The following is a 24949-nucleotide window of genomic DNA, read 5'->3' on the forward strand; positions in this document are numbered from 1 at the left end:
ACAAAACTAAGCATTAGATTAGATTAGCTAGCCAGGAGCTAGGCTAAATACTGCTGAATATCAGGCAGAATGTACTGTCCATCTAGGCTTTTGAATCTACACAATTGGGATTATTTCAGGTTCCCCTAATAGCTGAGGCTTCTGGAAGCTTTTGTAACTTGAGAGACATTTATAAAAATAAATGCTGTATATGGGAATGCATATGGCTAAAAATTTGGTTTATTTTTAGGTCATTTTCGAGACTTATCCTAATTTTTTATATTTTTTTTCCTATTCATATCCAAGTAATTTTTTGTTCATAAAAGTTTTTAACTTTTTCATGCAAGTTAGTTGACTTTACATGTGTTAGTTATTAGGATAATATGTATGAAATTGATTTTTCATATAACAAACTACTGTAAATTCATGCTAATGAATGCACATCCCTAACGGTTATTGCTCTCTGACAGCCATTCAAACAATGGGAGACAGCTATTAAAGCTAAAACAATTAAAATAGGATAAAAATTCAAAGAACTCTCCATTGCTTTTTAAGGTCATATGGATGTGGAATAATTATTTGAGCGCATCACATTTCATGCCATTTTACCAGTAATGTTTCTCATATTTTCTTTTAATATCTGACCTCATCCTTTTTGCATTATCATAAGTCAGCAACCACAGATCACCATGTAATTTTCATGAGATTCAACCAAGCTGAAAATTTGCAATGGTTCATACCCGGCCAGAACCATCATTTCATTTGAGTTTCAGTGAGCACCTCGGTCCACTGGGACCTATAAGAAAAGGGATTAGCAAGTGTTTGCTTGATACAAGCTGATCCCTGCACCTGCTGATTGGATTGAACTAATCCTTCTTACACATTATGAAACTCCATTATCACAGTATTAGGAGAAAGGGGACAGTGCTATTGACTGCATTAAGTAGATGCTATTTTAAGATAGGACAATGCCGGGTGCTGTTTAATGTCAAGGAAATTATATGACTGTGTCTCCATGAGTTGGTGGGTTGCTTTGTGCAATTCTCCACTTACAATATAATATGTCAGATGAAGAGAAGATTTTCCCAGAATCTCAGGAGATTATTTGCTAAAAATTGCTTAATGTGATTAAAGATTGTGGCCATGGAGCCCAGTTTTAATATGTTCCGCTGACAATCACATTCTGTGCATCATAAATGCCATCAGAAAAGCATATTAGTATGTACTTTTCATGGGTATTTCATTAAGTAAATTACTAATCAGATGTTGTAATTAAAGATGCATACCCAAGCATCACCGGCTGTAAATACAAAACATTTCTGGATAGAACTTTTATGTACCAAGCAAACAAACAACAACACTGGCTGGACAATTACATTAATGGAGCTAGACTGACCTACGATGCTTTTAGAAAAGTCATAAAAACTGCCTTATTCGACAGATATATCACCTAAACAGTAATTACACCAAACACTTTTTCCATTGCTATTTTTCATAATATGTCCCCTCTGAAATTCTTAACAAACTGTACATTGTAATTCACTTCATTTTTTTAAGTTTCTACATAACTATAATTTCACTGACTATCTACATATTGTCCAGCTCTCTTCAATGTGAACCGCCTAGAAGTCGCAAGATAATGGCGGTATAGAAGAATAAAGTTATTATTATTATTAAAGAAATTTCATAGAAACCCAGCAACTCACTATATTTTAACAATAAGCTAGCTGGGATATCAATAACACAAGGAAGCCTGAAATCTATTGTCTCCTGATTAACACTGTATTTTAAAGGGGTGGCTTGAATATTAACACATCAATATTAGAATCCAAGTTCAGGGCCTTGTCCTTATAATGTGAGAAATATTTAGTAGATCATAAGTTAGAGAAGTAGAGGGGCATTTTCGATAGGATGCCTAAGTCCGAGTTGGAACGTTTTGAGAAAAACATCCAAAATTTGGTTGGAGAAAATGTCCATTTTGGAACCTACAAGACGTCCTTTTTTTTTTTTTTTTAATAAAAAAAAAAAAAATGACCCAGCTAGACATCTCATTTGTTTTGCAAGTATAAAAATAAAACCATCCAAATTAAAAGGAGAACTAAAGAAAGCAGAAAGTAAATAGTACAAGTCCACGCTTAACAGGTCCAAATGGAAGGAACTGCATGGACAATATAAAAAAAGCCACCCTAGAGGCTAAAAAGATATACTGTTTCCAACCACTAATAAAGACCCCCCAATAGATCGAAAAACCTTTTTAAACTAACAAAAAAAGATATTCGCAACATCGCAAGGAGACAACCAATGCCTTAACACAGAACTCAACAGCGAAACATTCTCAGACTATTTTGTTGGTAAAGTAGACCAAATACGGTCTCATCTCGATTCCACCATGCCACAGACATCATCCCCCCCACAACTCAGACAAGATAATTAAAACTACAACTGGGAATCTAACTCACTTTGAAACTGTCTCCCACAGTGACATCAGCAAGATACTAGACACTATTCGCCCTTCTGGCTCCAACCTAGACTCCTGCCCATCGTGCCTCCTAGTGGCTGTGAAAGACGCCTTTGTAGACTCCATTCTTCCTCTCATCAACACTTCTCTACAAACAGGCATAGTGTCCACAAACTGGAAGTCAGCAGTCATCAGACCTATCTTGAAAAAAACCACACTAGAATCTAATGTGCCCAACAACTTTAGACCTGTCTCCAACCTACCATTCATCTCCAAGATCCTGTGAAAAAACAGTATTAAAGCAATTACACTCCATCAACAAACAAGAAGCCCTATCCTCCTTCCAGGGTTGTTTGACGGTGTTAATATCGCTATGTAAGTCTGATTATGTAATTTAGTGGTGTCAATTTTATTTTTGTAAAATAATTGAAATGTTATTTATGTATATTTATGAATGTGTTGATGTACTTCGCCTTGTATAAGGCGGATTATAAATAAACCAAACCAATAAGGATACCGGAAATTCCACAGTACTGAAACCATCCTTCTTGACATCGACGACTGTTGGAACCTCAGGGATAAGGATAATGATAGCCTTCTGGTGATGCTGGATCACAGTGTGGCATTTGACACTATTAACCATCCTCTCCTCATTGCACGACTCTCTGAAATTGGAATCCAAGACACTGCATTATGATGGTTCACGTTGTTCCTGAATAATAGATCCCAAAGCGTATTGCTCAATGATTTACTATCGAAACCAAAACCAATCAAATATGGTGTTCAACAGGGGGCTCTACTATCCTCTCTATTATTCAATCTCTACATTAGATCTGTCCTAGACATAGTCCACAAATACCAAATACAGATTCACTCCTTCGCAGTTGACATCCAACTATACCTACCGCTAGGAGAAACCCATGACACCCAGATCATGAAACTCTTAAATTGCCTCTTGGAAATCAAAAACTGAATGTCTGTCAACAAATTGCAACTAAATGCCTCCAAAATGGAACTCCTTTCGATCTGCAAAGAACATTACAACCGCACCCATCCCTTGCTACCCTGGGACTCAAATATCATAACTGCAAAAGACCAAGCACTCAGCCTAGGAATACTCCTTGACTCTAACCTATTGCTTTCCAACCATCTCTCTCAAGTCGTATCTTCATTTTACTACCTGCGACAACTCCAAAAAATAAGGAACTACTTTTCTGAGTCTGACTTCACCCAACTACTCTATGCCTTAGTCCTCTCCTGCATGGATTATTCAATGCACTATTCAACGGTCTCACAGTGAAGAACATACAACGGCTCCAGAGTATACAAAACGTGACAATCGGTCTTTTAAAAAACCTCCACGCCCATGACCCTGTCTCCCAGGCTCTATTCTCAGCTCATTGACTGCCCATAGCCAAACGTTAAGGGCCTGATGCTAGCGTTGAAATCCTTGCATGACATGGCGCCAGACTACATGACAACAAAGCTTCCTCCATATTTGCTGAATATGTCCCTTCACTCCCAGGATGAAATACACCTCAAAACACCTCCTGGTCATGCCCTTCAACCGCATACTGCCAAACATTCCTACTCCCACTTCATACCAAGCCACTGGAATCAGCTGCCCCCACAGATCAGATCCTTTGAAGGACTCCTCAACTTTAGGAAAGCAATAAAAGTATACCTCTTCACCTAACTCCCCTCCCTATGACTGATGGGTTACAAAGAAATGTACTGTATATTGATACTATATCATCGCTATGTATTGCATTAGGATAAAAATGTGTATTGAAAAATCTTGGACTGTAACTATGGCAACTCTAACTTGTAAACTACATATTATGTATATTGGTATTAGATCCTTAGTATGTGTCAAGTTAGGTTAAAAATTTGTATCAAAAAACCTTGCACTGTAACTGTAGCAAATTGTAACCTGTAAACTGTATATTATGTACTAGTCTTATAGCCCGTTACATTAACGGGTGCTAGAATATATGTGTGTGTGTCTCTTTATTTCTTTCTCTCTCTCTCTCCTTAGCCGCTTTCTTTCTTTCTGTCTTTCTTTTTCTTTGGCTGTCCATCACCACCCCTTGCCTGCTCCCCCTGTCCATTCTCCCTTCCTTTTACCTCCCCTGTGTCGACCACCACCCCTTCACAGCTCTCCTTATGCAGCAGCAGGCCTTCTCCCTTTGTTTTACCTCCTTATGCAGCACCTTCCTTCTCCCCCTGTCCAACATTAGGCCTCCGTTCCTTTTTCTTCACCCCCCCGTCCATCAGCACCTCTTTCCTTCTCCCCCTGTCCAGCAGTAAGCGTCCCTTCCTTTTTCTCCCCCCTCCTCCTTCTTATCCCTATGATACACTTATCTTGCTCTGCCCCTGATCAGAGGCTCCCGACAGCCGCCCAGTTGCACCCATTGGAAAAGTTCCCTCTGCGGCATCCCGCACCCCTCCTGACGCGACTCCCGCTGTCCCGCACCTGCCCCTGTGTCTTTCTTCTTGTCTTTCTGTGTCCCTTCCTCCCTCTGTCTGTCTAAAGCAGCATTCCCTCCCCCCACACCAGTTCCCTGTGCACCTGCCCCTGTGTCTTTCTTCTTGTCTTTCTGTGTCCCTTCCTCTCTCTGTCTGTCTGTCCAAAGCAGCATTCCCTCCCCCCACACCAATTCCCTGTGCACCTGCCCCTGTGTCTTTCTTCTTGTCTTTCTGTCTCCCTTCCTCCCTCTGTCTGTCTGTGCAAAGCTGCATTCCCTCCCCTTTCCATTTCCCTCCCCCCACACCAGTTCCTTGTGCCTGCATTAGCGTTTCCTCTACCCTCTTTCCCTTCCCACAGTCGCGACTACAAACGCGGTCCCGAGTCCTTTGCCGCCCCCCTCCCCCTTCCCTTCCCGCGGGCCCGACTACACATGGCGATTTAAGCAGCGTGTGCAACCGTCTTCACACGCTGCTTCGGGTCCTTTTACTGCCCTGATTTACTCTGGCACGTCCGGAGCAAATCAGGGCAGTAGAAGGGCCCGAAGCAGCGTGTGAAGACTGCTGACACGCTGCTTAAATCACCAGTCGGGCCCGCGGTAAGGGAAGAGGGGGGGGGCTGCAAATGAGTCGGGTCCCGGGCAGCGGAAAGTTGCTGGGCTCCTCGGTGGGGGCGCTGAGTAGCCGCAATCCCTCTCCTCCCAGACCCCCCCCCCCCGGAGGAATGGAGATTGGCGGCTACAGCCCCTGGCTTCGGCGTCTTCTATCCACTGCGGCCAACCCTAGCGGAAACAGGAAGTAGTCAGAGAGAGCGGCCACAGTGGACAGAAGACAGCAAAGCCAGCGTTAAGACAGCATTTAAAAGCGGGTGAGCCGGCGAAAAGGAGGAGGTGGTGGTTTTGGCAGTGAGTGAGGGGGGGAGTCGCCGGCTGTACTTTCACGATCTGTCCTCCGCATACGCATTCTGGCCACGAGGACAGACCGTAAGCCGCGTATGCCACTTCCTAGCTGCAGCTCACAGAAAATGGACCCACGCATAGGAAGTGCGCATGCGCGGCTTACCGTTTTATTATATTAGATAGTGGTATTTATTTAATCATTCATTCAATTTTCTATACTGTTCTCCTAGGTGAGCTCAGAACGGTTTAGATGAATTTATTTGGGTAAAGCATTTTTCCCTATCTGCCCCATTGGGCTCACAATTTATCTAATGTGCCAGGGGCAATGGGGGACCAAGTGGCCCGCTCAGGGGACAAGTGGTCCTGAACCCACAACCATAGGGTGCTGAAATTGTAGTTGTAATTTTTGCACCACACCTTTTTTTTTTTTTAACTTTATTGATTTTCAAAGCTAAAACACAGTGCCATAAATTATACCACAAGTATTAATTATATTCTTTTATATCTGATCGTGAGTGGTCAGGGCTGTTTCTCCCCCTCGCCCTTCTTTTGTAGGGGTGTTGGGAGATTCTCTTTTTGGCCATAAATTATACCGACATGAATAACAATATAAGCACTTAAATTCCATTAATAACAATGCATGAGATAAATATCCCACCCCTCCCCTCCTTCAGTTTAATCAAGAAATAATCCAAAAAGATATTCCCCTCCCCACCCTCCCTGTCCTGGACATGTATAAAAATAAACACACTCTTAGACATCCCTAGTATGAGTTGACTTAGGATAACAACTTGCATCGAAAAATCTTGCACTGTAACTATGGCAAATTGTAACCTGTATGTTATGTATGTTTAACCTGTAACTCATTCTGAGCTCTTTGGGGAGAAAAGGATAGAAAGCATAAATAAATAAGTTAGGTGTTAGTAAGTGATGTACCGCTGTCTAACTTTATTGTTTTAATTGGCTTTAATCAGCTCAGTAATTGACTGTGTAGTTTAAAACTGATTAAAAACGTGTTTAAAAAAAAAAAAAAAGTAGACGCCATTAAGGCATTTACAGCAGTCTGCTTAAGGGCGCCTTATGCCTAAGCGGGCATGGTTAGGCAGAGCGGGACTTTTGCACCGTTAGGCGCAATTCACTAAAGAACTTAGATGCCTGCAATGTAGGCCAGTTTTTTCTTATGTGTCGTTAGCCGTGATTCTGTTAATGGTGCTTAAGCGTGATTGACCTATGGCCAGCATCCATTTTTGTAGGCCCCACCGATCTAGGCGCCGTTTGCAAAATCCAGCCTTTAGGGCACGCTAAGCTTTAGTAAAAGTGCCTCAAGCATTCTGTTACCTCAGACTGTGAGTTCTCCAGAGACAAAAAAAAAACCAACCCTTTAGGTTTGCAGATCATATCTTAGAAATAAATTTTTTAAAACAATTAAATTGTTCCAGAAAATAATACAAGAGAAATTCCACTGTATTAATCTTGGTCCAGGTCAGGGGTAGGCAATTCCGGTCCTCGAGAGCCACAGGCAGGTCAGGTTTTCAGGATATCCACAATAAATATACATGAGATAGATTTGCATCTCAAGGAGGCAGTGCGTATAAATCAATCTCGCATATAAATCTAAGAAAAATCCGAACATTCTTCAAAAAGAAGCAATTCCTACTACTGGTACAATCTCTAATCCTTGGGATGCTGGACTACTGCAACATACTATACCTACCATGTCCCGTGACCATGATGAAGCAATTGCAGACAGTACAGAGTACAGCCCTAAGACTTGTCTATTCACTAAAAAAATATGACCATATCACAGAGGCATACCATGACTCGCACTGGCTTCCAATAGAAGCGAGAGTGCACTTCAAATTCTACTGCTTACTTTACAAGGCTCTCAACGGAGAAAGCCCAACCTACTGGAATAACCGACTAAATCAATCCTCCTCAACCAGACACAGAAGAACCCACTCACTATTCTCCCACCCATCATCCAAAAATGTCAAACGAAAAAAAATTTATGACAACATTATAGCCTCCAAAGCAGCTAAACTGGACAGACAAATCACCACTCTGTTATCTTCAACTACAAACTACAAAACCTTCAAGAAAGAAACCATACTCTTCAAAAAATACATAAAACCTATCCAGCACGACCAATCCCAATCCAACACTCTCTATACCCTTAATACTCTCTAATACTCTTCTATTTACCAAACGTTATCTAAAACCCCATAATTCACCCTATTCCTATCTCCTAAAAACTTCTACTTCCCGTTGATAACTGTTTTACCCGACATTTATATTACCTTAAAAATTTTATGTCATCGCTTATTCTATTCCTTCAAATTTTGAATGTAATTCTTGTTTTAGTTTGGATGTAATCCGCCTTGAACTGCAAGGTAATGGTGGAATAGAAATCACTAATGTAATGAAATGTAATGTAATTGTGGATATCCTGAAAACCTGACCTGCCTGTAGCTCTCGAGGATTAGAATAGCTTACCCCTGGTCCAGGCGAATGGTATTCAGCTAATCACTCTGTTGGAGAGTGCTTAGAAAATATGTTAACTGCACTATGCTTTAATCCAAGTCAAGCATCCAAGGTGGTTATTTAATGGAAAGCAGGAAAGAGATCCTGCAGGGCTTGGTAAACGCAGCTTTTGCATGCTGTTAAAATTCCTGAGCAGGCATCAACTTTTATAGTAATATAGCAGAACTTGGAACATTGTAACAGCACAGATATTAATATGAGGACATCTCTGCTGCCATGCAAGAAATTTAGCTGTAGCAGAGTAATATACCGTGCACACAAACTCCACTTAATATAGTAGAAATATTATCACAACAAAAGGTTTTACACCTTATAAACTATGGAGATTTTGTCTGTCTTTCAGCAAAGGATAAGCCAGATGATGCATTAGGGTAATTAAAAGGAAATTTGTGAGCATTAATAGATATAAATTCTAAGTGCTATAAATTCAGAACTCCATCTGGATCCCCAAAATATTGAATGAGAAAATATGAAAGGTAGTGTGATTTCTGGTGCATTAAAGCAGAACATTAAAGTTCTGAGGGAGAGGGGAAATTCAAGCATTCATTTATTTGTTTGCATCTTAGATTTTATTTTATTTTTTGCAATTAAGAAACATTACAAGAAAAACTTTCCTCATAGGAAATGCAATATGATATTACCAAAAGAAACATGGTACAACTGAAAACTCTCTTAATGAAATTATTAAATGGGTACCATATTTGTTAGTCCACAAACATTTTTCAAAAATGTTAAGCTATAGACCTGACATACTAATAACAACAGCTATATCTGTTCAATCCAGAGTCCTGTTTAACGTATCTGTGGCTCATATGGCCTAGCAAACATGCTATTTGCCTGCATCAAGAAAACTCTTGATCTTCTCTGGATCAAAGAAAGTGATTCTAGTGTTCCTTGTCTTAACTATACATTTACAGGGGCAATGAAGTATACAGTAAATGAAAATCCCAAAGATCTTGCTTGATTACACAAGGCCATGAATAATTTTCTTCTTTGCTGAGGTTTTGTGTTTTGTTTTTTTTTTAGCTATATCCAGGAATGACCGGATACACTGTCCTTTAAAAGAGACTTGTGAATTCCAAAAATAAAGTTTCACAAGTAGGTCTATATCCTAAGAAAACACAAAAGGAAACTAGGAGAGTGCCACGATCCGTAACTTCTCCATGTGATTATTCTAGGAAAGCTGTGACATTTGATCTATCAGGTGAGAACAAGCTGTTCCCATCATGAGCTGCTCCTCTGTTTCTTGGTGTCCCAGGCAAGGAAGAAAAATACTTTTCTGGAATTTTCAATACTTCAGTCAGTTATAGTTTAAAAATGTCCCTAGTTTGTCTCAGTACTTCAGGAAAGTTCCAAAATTCAAATTTCTTGCATTTTCTAATGATTCTATTTTTCTGTGAGTCAGTCTTGTCCTCGATCAAAACATTAAGTTCTTTAATTTCATTTATAGTATGCTCTACTAGTTCAACTCGAGTTTGCAATACAGCTATCTTAGAGTCTCAGAGTTGTCTAAATCTCTCCATAATTTTTGCAGCATTAGCAATACCATGCAGGCTTGCAAATTAGACAATACTGACCAGTGCGCATCCAGGTTTATCTCTAATGGCCGAAAGAGTTCAGGCAAGGACACTAGACCAGTAGAAAGAGTCTCTAAAGTTGGAATAACAGGCTGTACAACTCCTGCCAGCATTTCCTGAGCTTTGCCTGAACTAATGCCGGGAATCAGCACAGCTCCAATTTGCCATGCCACTATCGCCTCACCTTTAACCCTCATGGAGCCTGGCGCATGTGGGCCTCTTTGGGTCCCATGTGTCTTTCCTCTTCTAAGCCAAGAGATTCCATCCAGCATTGGCTCTGCAATACCGGCGGTGGAGGAGAAAGTGAAACTTCTTCTCCCAACAAGGCCAAGATTCCCTCCCTTGGATCTCCTACGGAAGAAATCTCTGGTGTAACAACATCTGCTGCTGGCTGAAGGAAGGATGAAATTTGGGTCTGCCATAGTGGCATGGAGGTAGCAGGAAGGGTGTTTTTTTTTTGGTACGTTCATCAAGGTAAAAATTTTATACAGAGACCAAAATAATAAGACCATTTGGCCAGCCTAGAGTACTTTTTTACAGGTACCGTGCACTAATGGAAACATTAGTGCATAACCTGCAAAAATAAAAAAAGGAAGAGCCCTACAAAAATGTTGCTGTAATTCTGGGCTTAACACGCAGGAATGTCCAGTGTTAAATAAAGGGCCTCTCAGTGACTTCTATGTTGTGTGTTCCACATGTTTCTTTACCAGTGGTGCTCAATTTACAAGTAAGTCTAAGTTATATTAGCAGCTGGTAGAACAAGAGTGTAAAGATGGAAGTAAAAGATTAAAGGGTATTCTTTCATAGCACAAAAATTGAGTTCTATAGCCAACATTTCCTCAGCAACGACAGCAGATGAATCCAGAGACAAGTGGGATAGCACACATCTACCAGCAGGCGGAGATAGAGAACTGATTAACATGCGGTCCCATTAGTTGGCACTCTCCCTGTATCTCCAGTATTCTCTATCTCCCAGCAGGTGATGGTTGCTTTTCCATTAGCTCCTGAATTGTGGCTGAGATATTATTTATTCTTCTGTTGAGATTATTCTCTTCAGGTAGATAGGGGTGTTTGGCTGAGTGGTGCCAACTTTGGGAGGTACACCTGGGCCCCCCCCAGGTCCCTACTCCACCCTCCTCTCCTTTGGGATTGAGGTTGTACCAGGTTCTTTACTTTTTTCTTCTTCCCCTTCAAAAAAATAAATAAATAAATTTGAAACCAGAAGTGCTGCAACTGGAGGGTGCTTTGCTGTCCATTCCAGTTTTGCAACTGCCAGCCTTAACAAAGGTTATCTGGGGTAAGAAAGTTTATTTCTGACTCTTTTGCTGCTTGCTCGTTGGGTTGGCCGGTTTGGTTGCTTCAGTGTTACTAAGAGGTTTTGGTTTGTTGGCGGCTGCTTTCGATTGCTCAGCAGTTGGTTTTCAGGCAATGGCAAGATCCCCCAGAATCTACTAGACCCACCTATCTACTATCCCAACAGCCCTTGTGGCTGCAGGAGCCACTTATATGGCTGTACAAAAGGGTTTGGGGGGTTTTGGGGGGTACACATGTTTCTCCATGAATGCAGTGATTAAAGTGGCTTATGGGCCTGGGTCCTCCTCTCCATGGTTCACTAACTCACCCCCAAGACCACTTATTACAAGCACCGATATCTACTGCATAGCACTAGATTTTAACTTTATTTTACCTATTTTATATTGTTTTAAGCTCTTGTTTGATTTTAGTTGTGTTAAGGCTTTTTACCTTGCTTTTATTTTCCATAGCTGATCTTCCTGTGATCTCTCTGCCGCTGCGCAGCGGCGGCACGTTCCAGGCTCCGCCCCCCAACATCCGCTGATTTTACCATAAATAAACTTGCTCCGGTACAAAATAAAACCATTTCTGCTCCGGTATACTTTTGCATATGTTTTTACTAGCCAACCCCTAGAGAGTTAAGGGATAAACTGAGAACAAAATCTTGCTTGTTAAATGATCTTCTCTTCCAACATGGCATTTTGAATGGGTCCGTCCTGTTTTTAGATCCCCTGTCCTGTTGTCCCCTCCCTCCCTCCCTGCCACTCCAAAGCCAGCCAGCCTGCCTCCCTCTCTCCCTCCAGCGCCGAAGCCTGCCCCCCTCCCCTCGGAACATCCCCGTTCTTTTCAAGGAATCTTCCTCCAAACCTACAAAGATTGCACATGGGGTACCCCAAGGATCTATTCTTTCACCATTACTTTTCAATATTTTTCTTGCACCACTAATGACCTTATGCCAATCTGTAGGCTTTCACGTTTTTGCCTATGCTGATGACATCCAGCTACTGCATTAAGCGATTAATCAAGTCTCCTAATAATAATAATCCCCTAAATAATAATAATATAATTGAAATCTCGGCGATCAATGAAAAACTTGATCAAATTTATCATTGGCTGGATACAAACAGATTGGCTCTTAACATTAAAAAACTAATGTTATGCTTTTTCCATGGAAGGATAGTTTTCCTCTTGTTACTCCTATTTCTATTCAAAATGTCCCCCTTCAATTAGTTAATAATATTAAAATTTTAGGGGTAATTTTTGACAACAAACTTAATTTTCACGATCATATAAGTAACATCATGAAAACTTCCTTTTACAGGTTACGTAAAATTCGATCTATTTCTAAATTTCTATGTCCCAGATCACTTAATATCCTGATTCACTCCTTGGTGATGTCTAAAATCGACTATTGCAATTCTCTTTTCAAAGGAATTGCTTTACATGAAATAAAACGTCTTCAAATTATACAAAATGCATCAATTAAACTAATAACCAAATCTAAAAAGTTTGATTATGTAACACCTCTTCTTAAAAATGCACATTGGCTTCCAGTAATTCACAGAATGATATATAAACTTTGTATAATCACTTTCAAAACCCTTTATAATATGACCCCCGCTTTCTTATTTAAGTTATTAATTCCATATTCTGCAAAGAGGATTTTAAGATCTAATGAACAAAACTTACTGTCTATTCCTTCGTTGAAAATTATAAATACTAGACGACAATTTATTTTTTCATGTACTGCACCACAGACTTGGAATGATCTCCCCATATCTTTAAGGGAAGAGAAGGAATTTGGAAAATTTAAAAGTAGCTTAAAAACATTTCTCTTCAAGGATGCCTTTGCAAACTAATTTTATTATCTTACTACCCTACTCTATTTTATTATATCTTTTATTTATTATCCTCTTGTATTTTCCCTTATGTCTTCTCTTTACTTTAAAGAATTGTATTTCATCCCTCCTCACCTAATGTTATGAATATGTTAATTGAGTGTAATTTTGTCTTTTTTTTTTTAAGTATTTTTATTTATTGTACTGTTACCCAACAAATGTAAATTTTAAAATGTACATCGCTTAGAAGTTTGATTAAGCGATTAATCAAGAAACCTAATAAACTTGAAACTTGAAACTTAAGCCACCTCTGTGCATCTCTACTAGGCTTTCCTATGCCAGGCTGCCAGGTGCTGATGTTCTGGAGGCAGATATGTAAAGTGTTGTTATGTTTTTTTATTGAGGGGGGGGGGCAGTGAACACTGGGGCTGTGTGTGGGGGTCTGTACTTTGTGTCTGGTCACTTTGGATACCTTTTGTGGACTTAGACCTGGTTTTAGATGGCCTAAGACACAACATCCAAGTTCCGTCTAGGCAGTATTGTAAGACTTTCGGTTATACATGCAATACGACTAAGTCTAGGACGGCCCATGTCCCGCCCAAATCCTGCCCTCACCACTCCTCCTAAAACACCCCTTTTAGCTCTTGTCGTTCAGCAACACTGTGAAGGCTTAAGTCGTTTTTAAATATGTCTAAAACCCCGTTCGATTATCGGCACATGGACGTTTTTTGTTACTGATTGTCCAAGTGCCAATTTAGACTGATTTTTAGATGTTTTTCTGTTTTGATTATGAGTCCCATAATATCTTATTAATTCATAATGGTAACCATAAAATTAAAAGACCCCACAAAGCACACTATAAGCAGAGAAAATGTTAATTATTTATATTTGGGGGGTTTTCAAAGATGTCAAGGCAGATGGCTTTAAAATATGCAATCTCACCTCAGTAACTATAGAAAATTAGACAAATATAATGCAAAATATAGACAGCAGATATAAATTCTCAAAACTGACACATTTTGATCACTAAATTGAAAATAAAATAATTTTTCCTACCATTGCTGTCTGGTGATTTCATGAGTCTCTGGTTGCGTTTCCTTCTGACTGTGCATCTTTTCTTTCATTTCTTTCTGCACTCAGGCCCAACAGTTGTCCCTTTCTATTCCCTCCCTCCTTCCTTCCTGTGTCCCCAGTGCCTCCTTCCTATGTCCTTAGTGCCCCCAGTGCCTCCTTCCCATGTCTTTAGTGCCCACTCCTATATCCTTAGTGCCCTCAGTGCCTCCTTCCCATGTCCTTAGTGCCCCCAGTGCCTCCTTCCTATGTCCTTAGTGCCCCAGTGCCTCCTTCCCATGTCCTTAGGGCCTCCTTCCCATGTCCTTAGTGCCCCCAGTGCCTCCTTCCAATGTACTTAGTGCCCCTTCCCATGTCCTTAGTGCCCCCAGTGCCTCCTTCCCATGTCCTTAGTGCCCCCGGTGCCTCCTTCCCATGTCCTTAGTGCCCCTTCCCATGTCCTTAGTGCCCCAGTGCCTCCTTCCCATGTCCTTAGTGCCTCCTTCCCATGTCCTTAGTGCCCCCAGTGTCTCCTTCCCATGTCCTTAGTGCTCCCAGTGCATCCTTCCTATGTCCCCCTCACTGCCTTCTTGCCTTTGTCCCACCCCCTCCCCCGAAGCCAGCCAGCCTCCCTCCCTCCCTGTCTGCCACACTAAAGCCAGCCTACCTGCCTCCCTCCCTCCCTACAGTGTCGAAGCCTGCACCCCTGCAAACCGGCCCCGCTACTGCTACCTACGTGCCGAAGCCTGGCCTACCGCCGCTTCGAACCCCCCTCACCCCCGGTCCGCCGACACTGCCGCCCGCCTCAACTAAAGAGAAAGAAGGTCCAGGCGCTGGCCCACAAACCTTCTTCCCAACGTCAATTCTAACATCGGAAAGGAAGTTCTAGGCCAGCCAGGCAGCAATTGGCTGGCCCTGAACTGCCTCTCCGATGTCAGAATTGATATTGGGAAGAAGGTTAGTGGTCCGGCGTTTGAACCTTCCTTCTCTTTAGTTGCGGTGGGTGGCATGTGGCAGTGTAGGCAGATCGGGGTTTGAAGCAACGGTAGGCCAGGCTTCGGCGTGTAGGTTGCAGCAGTGGGGGATGTTTCGAGAGGAGGGGGGCAGGCTTCGGCGCTGGAGGGAGGGAGGGAGGCAGGCTGGCTGGCTTTGGAGCGGCAGGGAGGGAGGGAGGGGACAACAGGACAGGGGATCTAAAAACAGGACGGACCCATTCAAAATGCCATGTTGGAAGAGAAGATCATTTAACAAGCAAGATTTTGTTCTGTTTATCCCTTAACTCTCTAGGGGTTGGCTAGTAAAAACATATGCAAAAGTATAAGTGACTCCACTTGCTTCTGAAAGTTGGGTTTCCTTGGTTCAAAACAGAAGCTTCTGTGCTGAGAGTATATGTTTAATTGACTGGCAGTTTAAAAAAATGTAAATATTTTTCCCACATGGAGGCCTCTTTCCAGTGTGAGCCCCAGGACAAATGGCCCTGCTGCCTCCCCCACCACACCATAGGCTCAGATTTATCACAACATAAGGTTAGCCACATGGGTCAGACCAATGGTCCATCTAGACTAGTTTCCTGTTTATCACAGTGGCCAACCCAGGTAGGTCACAGTAGCTGGTAGAATCCCACAAAGTAGCAACATTCTATGCTGCTGATCCAGGGCAAGCAGTGGCTTCCCTCATGTCTGTCTCAATAGTTCTAAAACCCAGCTAAGCTAATTGCAGTTACCACATCCTCTAACAACAAGTGCCGGAGCTTAACTATTCTTTGAGTAAAAAATATATTTCCTCCTATTTATTTTAAAAGTATTTCCATGTAATTTCATTGAGTGTCCCCTGTTTCTTTATACTTTTTGAAAAGGTAAAAAATTGATTCACTTGTACCAGTTCTACACCACTCAGGATTTTTTAGACCTCAATTGCATCCCCCCTCAGCCATTTCTTTTCCAAGCTGAAGAGCCCCAACGACCCAATCTCTTTAGTTTATCGTCATACGAGAGGAGTTCCATCCCCTTTATTATTTTGGTTGCTCTTGTTTGAACCTTTTCTAATTCAGCTATATATTTTTTGAGATATAGCGACCAAAACTGTGCTCAGTACGCATGGTGATGACATACCATGGAGCAACAGAGGCACTATAATATTCTTGGTCTTATTTACCATCCCTGTGTGCTTTTTATGCCTCAGCCACACATTAAGCAGATTTCAGCCTAGTATCCCCAATGACACTCAGAAGAGTGGGAAAAATCCTTATGGGTCTGATTGCTGTGAAAAAGCTGCCAGAGGTATTTGTAACTAGAGCAAAATGAGTTCTGTGTTCATTTGGATGAATGTGGAGGACCAATCTAATGGTTAGAGCAGCAGATGGAAACTAGCAAAGCCGGCGTTCAGATTCTGCTGTTGCTCCTTGTGGTCTTAAGTAAATCACTTAATCCTCTTTTGCTGCATGTACAAACTTTCATTGTAAGGTCTTTGGGGACAAGGAAGTATATACTCTGCATGAATGTAACTTGTTGGTTAGCAATGTTGTTGGCTTGGATTTAATCAAGTATTGACAATGAATGTTCCTATACTGCAGCCAAAATTATAAAACCAAGATTGCATCAAATATATCTGTAGTTGGCGTGGCAAATTGTTGACTGCCCTGTTTGACACCAGTGTTGAATTGTGAAAGAATGTTGAATTTACAGAAAGGGTGGAAGATTCGTGAAACAGTCTCCCGGAAGAAGTGGTGGAGACAGAGACTGTGTCTGAAGTAGAGAGTTGCGCGGAGACAGAAATCCCACCCGTCCCCGCCAGGATCCTCTCCGTCCCCACCTGTCCCCGCCAGGATCCTCTCCGTCCCCACCCATCCCCGCAAGGAATTACCTCCATCCCCGCCCGTCTCCATAAAAAGCAGCAATTACTTATGACAGGATCATCAATTCCACTGTTTCTTTTGTGTTTGCGCTGCTGTTTTCCTTGTGGAATCTCTTTGGTGGAACACTTTTTTGGTTTTCTGTTCAGGTAATTAACTTATAAACCCCCTCTTTTACTAAGGCTGACGTGTCCATTATATTATATGGACGAACCCTGCTTCCAAAGCCTTCCATCCCCGTGGGAGTCCCGTTGACCAGGAAGGGTCCCCTTGGGAGTCCTGTGGGCCAGAGGGGGGTCCCTGTGGGAGTCCCGTGGGTTAGGGGGGATTCCCGCGGGATTCCTGCGATCCCCATTCCCGTGAAGACCTCTAGTCTGAAGTCAAGAAAGCAAGGGGATAGGAATGTGGGATCTCAAGACTTAAATTATAACCTGCACTCCACAGGGAAATATGGATGATGTTTAGTAGAGTTTTTTTATGCCTGTGAGATATTTAGTCAATAATATCTAAATGGGGTTTTGCTTATTAAACAAAGGAGATAAGAAACAGTATACCAGTAAATATAGCTGTGACACAATATCTCTCCAAATATTCAAAGGTTATAGTTTTGGTGGGTGAGGGGAGGGTATCAATAAGTATGAATTTTTGAGAATTTTAGGTGATGTCTATATTATAAAATGATTAATTTACTCTGTATTTCACTTATTGTATATGTTTTTAAAAAAATATTACATATGTTATGGTAAGAGTGGGAGGGAAGGGTTAAATTTTATGTATTACTGTTAAATATGACAGAAATTCAAGTGATGTACTTAATTTCAATTGTCAATTTATTGATACACTTGTTGTAAGATGTAAAAATGAATAAAGATTATTATTATTATTTTTTTTTTAAAAGGTTATAGTATGAAACCAGTTATTGATTGATGCGCTTCGTGAGGAGGGCATACAAACCCTCCATAAGCTCCACGAGGAGAGCATATAAACCCTCCATTAGAGCCCTACATCTCTGAGCATATGGAAGTGACATCAATCAATAACTGGTTTCATACTATAACCTTTGAATATTAGGAGAGATGTTGTGTCACAGTTATGTGATAGATATTTGGCAGTTTGTTGCAAAGTTGTTAATCACTGCCAAATATGTTTGAGGCTTTTTTCTCCACCAGTTTTTGAAAAAATCACATACTCCTAGGAGTTCCCCCACTTTTGGCTTAATAACATTAAGAATAATTTGCTGTGTCATTATATATGTTACTAACATTACTGAATTTGTGTTACAGAAATAAATACCATATTTATTCCTGATCAATATAACGTCCATTATGTGACATTTGGCAGTATGTTCAGAATTCTGAACTGCAGTAAATTTTCCTTGAACAAAGTCAGATATCTCCTGACTGAAACAGGATAAAGGTTTTGCAGTAAGAGAAGCAATTCCATGGATTGAATATCATCAGGAATTCATCTGTTTGGGAGTTTGTCAGCATTTTTTTATATATATATGTGAAGGGGCATAAAAAAAACAAACATCTAAGTCCCCTTTTGGCCTAGGCCCTAAACGTTCAAAGTAGAAGCAGGGAAAATGTCCATTCTCAAAAAAAACATCCAAAATGAGGATTTTTTTTTTTTTGAGAACGCCCAAACCACCACTACGTCTAAACTTATAACACATAATCAACTGAAAAAAATCCTAAGTCCCAAACGCCTCCAGGACAGGGTTAATCCCTCCAATGGACAGCTGCTTAGTCAGAGTACCTTTCTGTAACTTGGATGTTCCTAAAATACAGTAGGTTTTAATAAAAATAACCTTCATTTTAGTCATGGACCTTTCTTCCCCTTTGGTAACTGCTGTTGGACGTCCAGATTTCAGACTTTCCCTAGTCCCACTTAACACATGCCCCCTTGCTATTTGGACATACTGCAGTGTTATTCTGCATTTTAAAAATTAAAATTTGAATGTCCCAAGCACATGAACATCCGTTTTGGCTTTGAGACATCCATATGTGTCGAAAATAAGCACCGTAGTTTCCAGAAGCAAATTCTGGGTTAGAGACTTTTCATACATGGCTGTCCTGTTTACTCTCTCTTGCTTTCTTTTTCTTTTCTCCATTCTCATCTCTTTTTTTTTTTTTTTTTTTTAGTGGGTGCTGCAGCAGCCAAAATGGCTCCATTTTCTCACACAAACTTGCTTCAGTCAGCATATGAATTTTATAGCATGGGCAATCCATGCCTAATGTGTGGTCTAGAGCAGTGTTCTTCAACCACCAGTCCATGGACCAGTGCCAGTCCACGGAAATTTCCTGCCGGTCCACAGGGCCAGCACGTGCATCAGGTCCAAAACAATGTTCTTCAACCCCCAGTCCACAGTGCGATCGATGTGGCGTTATCTTCGAGCCAGCTCCCTCTTCCTAACTGATTCAGTGCAAAAGCCACGGGCAATGAGTGGCTCCTACGGGCATCCTGTGCCTGGACCAGAAGCTTTCTCTCTGACGTTGCAACGTCAGAGGGAAGGCTTCCAGATGAGGCACGGGACGTGCAAGGTGCAATTAGTACTATGGGGGCGGGGTCTGGGGTGGAGATTGGGTAGAGATGGGCGGAGTCTGGCCCACGATTTAGCCCAGTGTTCTTCAACCGCCGGTCCACGGACTGATGCCGGTCCACAGAATAATTCTTTTATTTCTGCCGGTCCATAGGTGTAAAAAGGTTGAAAAACACTGGTCTAGAGCACTGTTCTTCAACCGCCGGTCCATGGACCAGTGCTGGTCTGCAGAAATTTCCTGCCGGTCCTGTGCATCGTGCCCCAGACAGTGCTTTTCAGCCGCCAGTCCATGGTGCGATCGATGCGGCGTTGTCTTTGGGCCCAGCTTCCTCTTCCTTAACGCTGCAGTGCACAAAACCGTGGGCAGAGGCTCCTACGCGCGTCATGCGCCTAAACCGGAAGCCTTCTTTCTGACGTCAGAGGGAAGGCTTCCAGAAGAGGCGCTGGATGAATGAGGAGCCGCTGCCCACGGCTTTGTGCACTGCAATACTGAGGAAGAGGGAGCTGGCCTGAAGATAACACCGGGGGGCTGGCCAGAAGGCAAAGCACAGCATGGAGGGAGGGAAACAACAACGGTAGGGGGAATGATTTTATTTTTTAATGTAGTGATCCTGCTGTCTGTTCAGGAAGAAATGCATTTGTTTCTTTTCCTCTGGGGTTGTACTACTTGCATCTTAGGGTTTGTTTGTATATATTAGTACTTTTAGTTTTTGGTTCCGTATTTGCATGGGTTATCTGTGTTCTGGTAGGAGTGAATATTGAGAAGCACACAATGTGCTTTGTGTAGTTTAATTTTGTGGTTAACCATTATGTGTTGTTAATATAATTACATTGTGTGTGTGTGTGTATATGAAAAATGAATGGAAAAAAATGGTGTTACAATTAGTACTATTATGGGGTGAGCATGGGGCATTGACGCCATTTGTGAAAGCTTCAGGTTTGAAAATAATTCTACATGCAAAATGACACCAGCGCAAGGTTTTAAAATTATAACCAGGATTTATTGAATTATTGGTTCTATTTTCCCATTATTAGATCAAAAGAATAGCATAATTGCTTACGTTGCGCTCATGGGAGATCATCATCGTGGCCAAAGACTGGCCTTCTCACAATGGTCTCGTCTTTCTATCTCATTACAGTCTATTATATAACTTTTGGTTTAGTGACATCATCAAGTTTGACGACCAATAACATTTCTATGGGTGGTCTTAAAGTTTAGACAAAGAAACATTCCTCCATGTTTAAAAGTTAGTCAAAGTTTCAGATGATTTCTGAATTAACATTAACATTCAAAAGAATTCACAATTATTAACATGGTAAATTCTCAGTCCTTCCATGCTGACAAGTTCTGAGCCTTAAAGGAAAAAAACTCCTAAGCTGACAGATTCAAATTGCACAGCCTTACACAGAAATCTTACTCAGGAGAAAAAGGGGGGGTTAAATCCCCCTCTCCTCTCCCTGAAGCGTGGGCTTTCAATGCCCCCCTTTTCCCTATTCTTGAGACTGACTCTAATCACTTCCAGATGTTGTGCTCAAGATTTTTTCTTAATGTTTCTGCTTATAAACAATTTATATAAACCATTTATATTTCCACAATCATATCGCCACATATTACATTCAGGGGCCCCAAACATTCATAATTTCATTCATATCTTGGCCATTCATACTTCATACATTTTATATCTCAGTTTGGAATATGGAATCTAATATGCTTTTTCTAACTAGACTGAGCACATCTGTTAACAATTAGAACCACGAGGCTAAAGGCGGGAAGCTGAACAAAGAACAGAAACTATTCACTGACACAAGATGCTGACCTAAGACAGGACAGTTATAGTACATACAAAAGAACCTAAAATGGATTCCATGTAATCCTGATTTCCACCATGATTTGGCTCAACAGCAAAGTACATACACAGATATTATTATGCTTTCCCTTATATTAATCCTTAGTATATTTTTCTCTGGCCTTAGCTACATTATATTTAAATGTTTTATTCACCTGTTTTTCGTACGCTTCTATTTGGGCGTGGTCCTTAACTGACACAGAAATGTCTCTAACTAGAATTACCCAGAACCATATGAAAAACTGGCCTTTTGTAGAAAAAAACTCCACAAAAAATACTGCACTTATCATGTCCTAACATCCATTGCATCGTACCATAAACAGCACGCTGGCCACGAGCCACGCGCCACGCGCCATGCGCCACGACTCAGGGGGCGGGGGTCTGGGGCGGAGATTGGGTGGAGATGGTCAGGGTCTGGCCCACGACTTAGCCCAGTGTTCTTCAACTGCTGGTCCGCAAAATAATAATTTTATTTCCACCAGTCCATAGGTGTCAAAAGGTTGAAGAACACTGGTCTAGAGTGAGAAATTATGTCGTAGCTTGCAGTGGCTAATTAGCCCATGCTTTGGTGAATAGGGTGACAATTTGTGGGCACTTTTATGACTTCATTTGCATCTCATTATGCTCATTAGCAAGCAATGCAATGCTTTGATTTACATCCATTCACTTAGCATCATAACGCAGAGGTTAATATATGAATATGTTTATTGTGCATGATAACTTTTAGCAACCTTTAAGTGAATCGGACCCAGGGCTGAGCTAATATTTTAATCATCTGCAAACAGAAACCTGTATGAACAGATTTTGGCTCTTTGCACTTGTTGGTATGCTTTCTTCCATTATGCTTGGGCAAAATATTTGCTGTCAAAGGATAGAGAATGGGTTCTTGTCTCTTACCTGAGTTGAAATGGAAAAGCAAACATGAAGTAAAAAATAAACCCCAAACAAACCTGTCCTTTTCGGGACTTGCCACTTCCCAAAGAGCTTATGGACCTCAACACTCATGGTAACATCTTTCTTTCCTTCTCTGCCTGTTTCATTGCATTCATTGTAATGCAGATCTCCCGTGTTTGGTTGTTTTAAATGGCAAACAATATGTAGTTTATAAAAATACTGCTTGACAGCTCTGCTTTTTTGTTTTTTTCGCACTAGGCCTACATGGAAGATCATTTGAAGAACAAGAACCGCCTGGAGAAAGAGTGGGAAGCTCTCTGTGCCTATCAGGCTGAACCAAATGCATCTACAGTTGCGCATAAGGAGGAGAACAGCAGGAAGAACCGCTCACAGACTGTTGTGGCATGTACGTACAGCATAAAGTCTGTTCAAAATATAGATCTTTAGGAAGAGAATATGAATGCATTTTCCAACACAACACTACCCACAGTTCATTTGGAGTACCTTCTGTTTCATTTCCTAAATTTGCAAAATTGCTAGGAGTTGATATTCAGAATAGCTTACCTGGGCAGAAGAAGTGCCTGCCCAGACAATGCCACTGACTGTCCACTCTGACTACCGTGGTACTTACTGGTTAGTACTGGGGTGGTCAGGATGGAGTCTGGTGGAGCAGGGGTTATGCGGGCTATATTCATTACCTGTGCAGCATAAATCACAGTCCTAATTTTGGCCATAAGTGCATAAAGTGTATTGGAGAGTTCCTGGGATATATCACAAATATTACCCGTTCGGGTTTGACTTGTAACAACTATTTAGGGGTTGGTTCCCCATATTAGAGTTGTGATACTGAGGACTCCCTTTCACTCTTATAAATTTATCATTATTACTGTTTTTGTAAGCATTTACCTCCAGACCGTGCTTAACTCTCTTATATATATATATATATAAAAGAGAGTTAAGCATGGCCTGTAGGCAAATGCTTACAAAAACAGTAATAATGATAAATTTTTATATATATATATATATATTTTTATATATATATATATATATTTTTTTTTATTTTTTTTTTAAAGAATATATTTTTTAGCACTCTTTACATTCTTTCTTCATTGGGTTCTTTTTTTGTGGCCAGTTAGATATGGCAGGGGGTATCGGCTATACCCGGATAACTTCCAGGCACCGCCACAGTCCTGGATATTTAGTACCAATGCCCAAAAGTGGCCTGGCATTGAATATCCAGGTCTAATTTATCTGGCAGCACTCAGGCCCACATTCTATAACCGGCATCTTAATTTAGGCACCAGCTAGGCGTCCTACCAGCGCTTAAGTTAAGTCCAAAATGCCTTTCAAAAACAGACTTTAGAGAAATTACAAGATACCTGTGGTGCCTAAAAAAAAAAAAGCATCAGAATCGTACCTCCGGACGTGCCTTCCGGCGCCTAATGCTACTGTAGGCTTGGCTAATGCCAGAAATAGTGTTTGGCGCTGGTAGGTGCCTCTGGAGATATGATTCATGTCAAAAGTAGTCACCAGAAATGTAGGCCTTGAAAACCCTGGCCTACATTTCCCGTGCCTACCTTTGCTGGAGGCATGAATCTCTAAATGGTGCCGTCACGTGATCGACACTCAATTGGCGGCCACAGATAACAGCACATTTTAAAGAATCCGGGCCTCAGTGTCTAAAAAAAACAAAGCACCAACTACCACCTGCTGAATATTGGCCCGTTACCTGTTTATATATTGTAATAGGAATGATTCACAAAAATCACACTGGTAGTGTTTTTTAATTAATAGAGCAGAGCTGGTAGAGTGTATGTGAACAGCAGAAGTGTGAGCTGACCATTATTGTTCTACCAAGAATTGATGCGTGCTTGGAAAGTGCTGGCGTACTAATGCAGAATTCATGCCTCCATAGGTTTGATCTGGAGTAAATCCACACAGCTAATTTAGTTTAATTTGTTCAGTTGCATCAGACATTTCTGTCTCAGAGGCAATAATTCACAGATGTACCTAAGGCCTGATTTAGCCTCTTGGCCTCACTCCTAGCTCCCGACTAGAAGAGATTTGTGTTGTAAAGGCTGAATCAGCTCATTATATTTGTTGGTTCTGACTCTTTGTAGCTTATTTATTCCCTTGATGCAAGTTTATGCAAAAGGTCAAAGGGTATGCACTGGGCCCAGAAAATTCAGTGAAGCTCTCTTCTCATTCAGCAAGATGTATTTTCTTTTTACATAAATCTGTCCCTTTTTTTCCTTTGAAATGAAGGGATAGTGGCAACATTTTCCAAGTTACCCTGTTCTAAAAATGGGACTAGAGTTGCTAGCTGACTCTAGATTCACCCCACAGGGTTGATTCAATCTCGGGTTCAGTGACGTAGCGAGGGTGAGAGGCGCCTGTGGTGGTGGCACCCCTCCCCTATCTCCACATGCTCCTTCCTCACCCCCTCCTGCCACATACAGGCTTCTTCCCTTCCCCCGTACCTCTAACATTCCTGGTGAAAGCAGCAATCCCCAAGCTGCTGTCCCGCCAGCGTCGGCTCTTCCTCTGATGTCACTTTCTAGGCATGGGTCCAGGAAGTGATGCCAGAGGAAGAGCCGACACCAGCGTGACAGCAGGTAGGAGGTTGCTGCTTGCGTTAGGAGCATTCCAGAGGTACAGGGGAAGGGAAGCGGCATGCACACATGGCAGTGGAGGGGACGAGAAAGGAATGGGGG

At 41.4% G+C, this 24949-nt stretch overlaps 1 protein-coding gene across 2 annotated transcripts in view; it reads left to right on the plus strand.

Moving 5' to 3' along the window:
• The window catches only part of PTPRN2 (protein tyrosine phosphatase receptor type N2), a 1585109-nt gene that overhangs the window by 1321718 nt on the left and 238442 nt on the right, over positions 1–24949 (plus strand). For both annotated transcript variants that reach the window (XM_033931599.1, XM_033931600.1), the window contains exon 15: positions 22494–22641. In XM_033931599.1, coding sequence (XP_033787490.1) covers positions 22494–22641 — 148 coding nt within the window. The remainder of the gene's footprint in view (positions 1–22493; positions 22642–24949) is intronic.

This window comes from Geotrypetes seraphini, chromosome 2 (genome assembly GCF_902459505.1).
Source record: "Geotrypetes seraphini chromosome 2, aGeoSer1.1, whole genome shotgun sequence".
Classification (NCBI taxonomy): domain Eukaryota; kingdom Metazoa; phylum Chordata; class Amphibia; order Gymnophiona; family Dermophiidae; genus Geotrypetes; species Geotrypetes seraphini.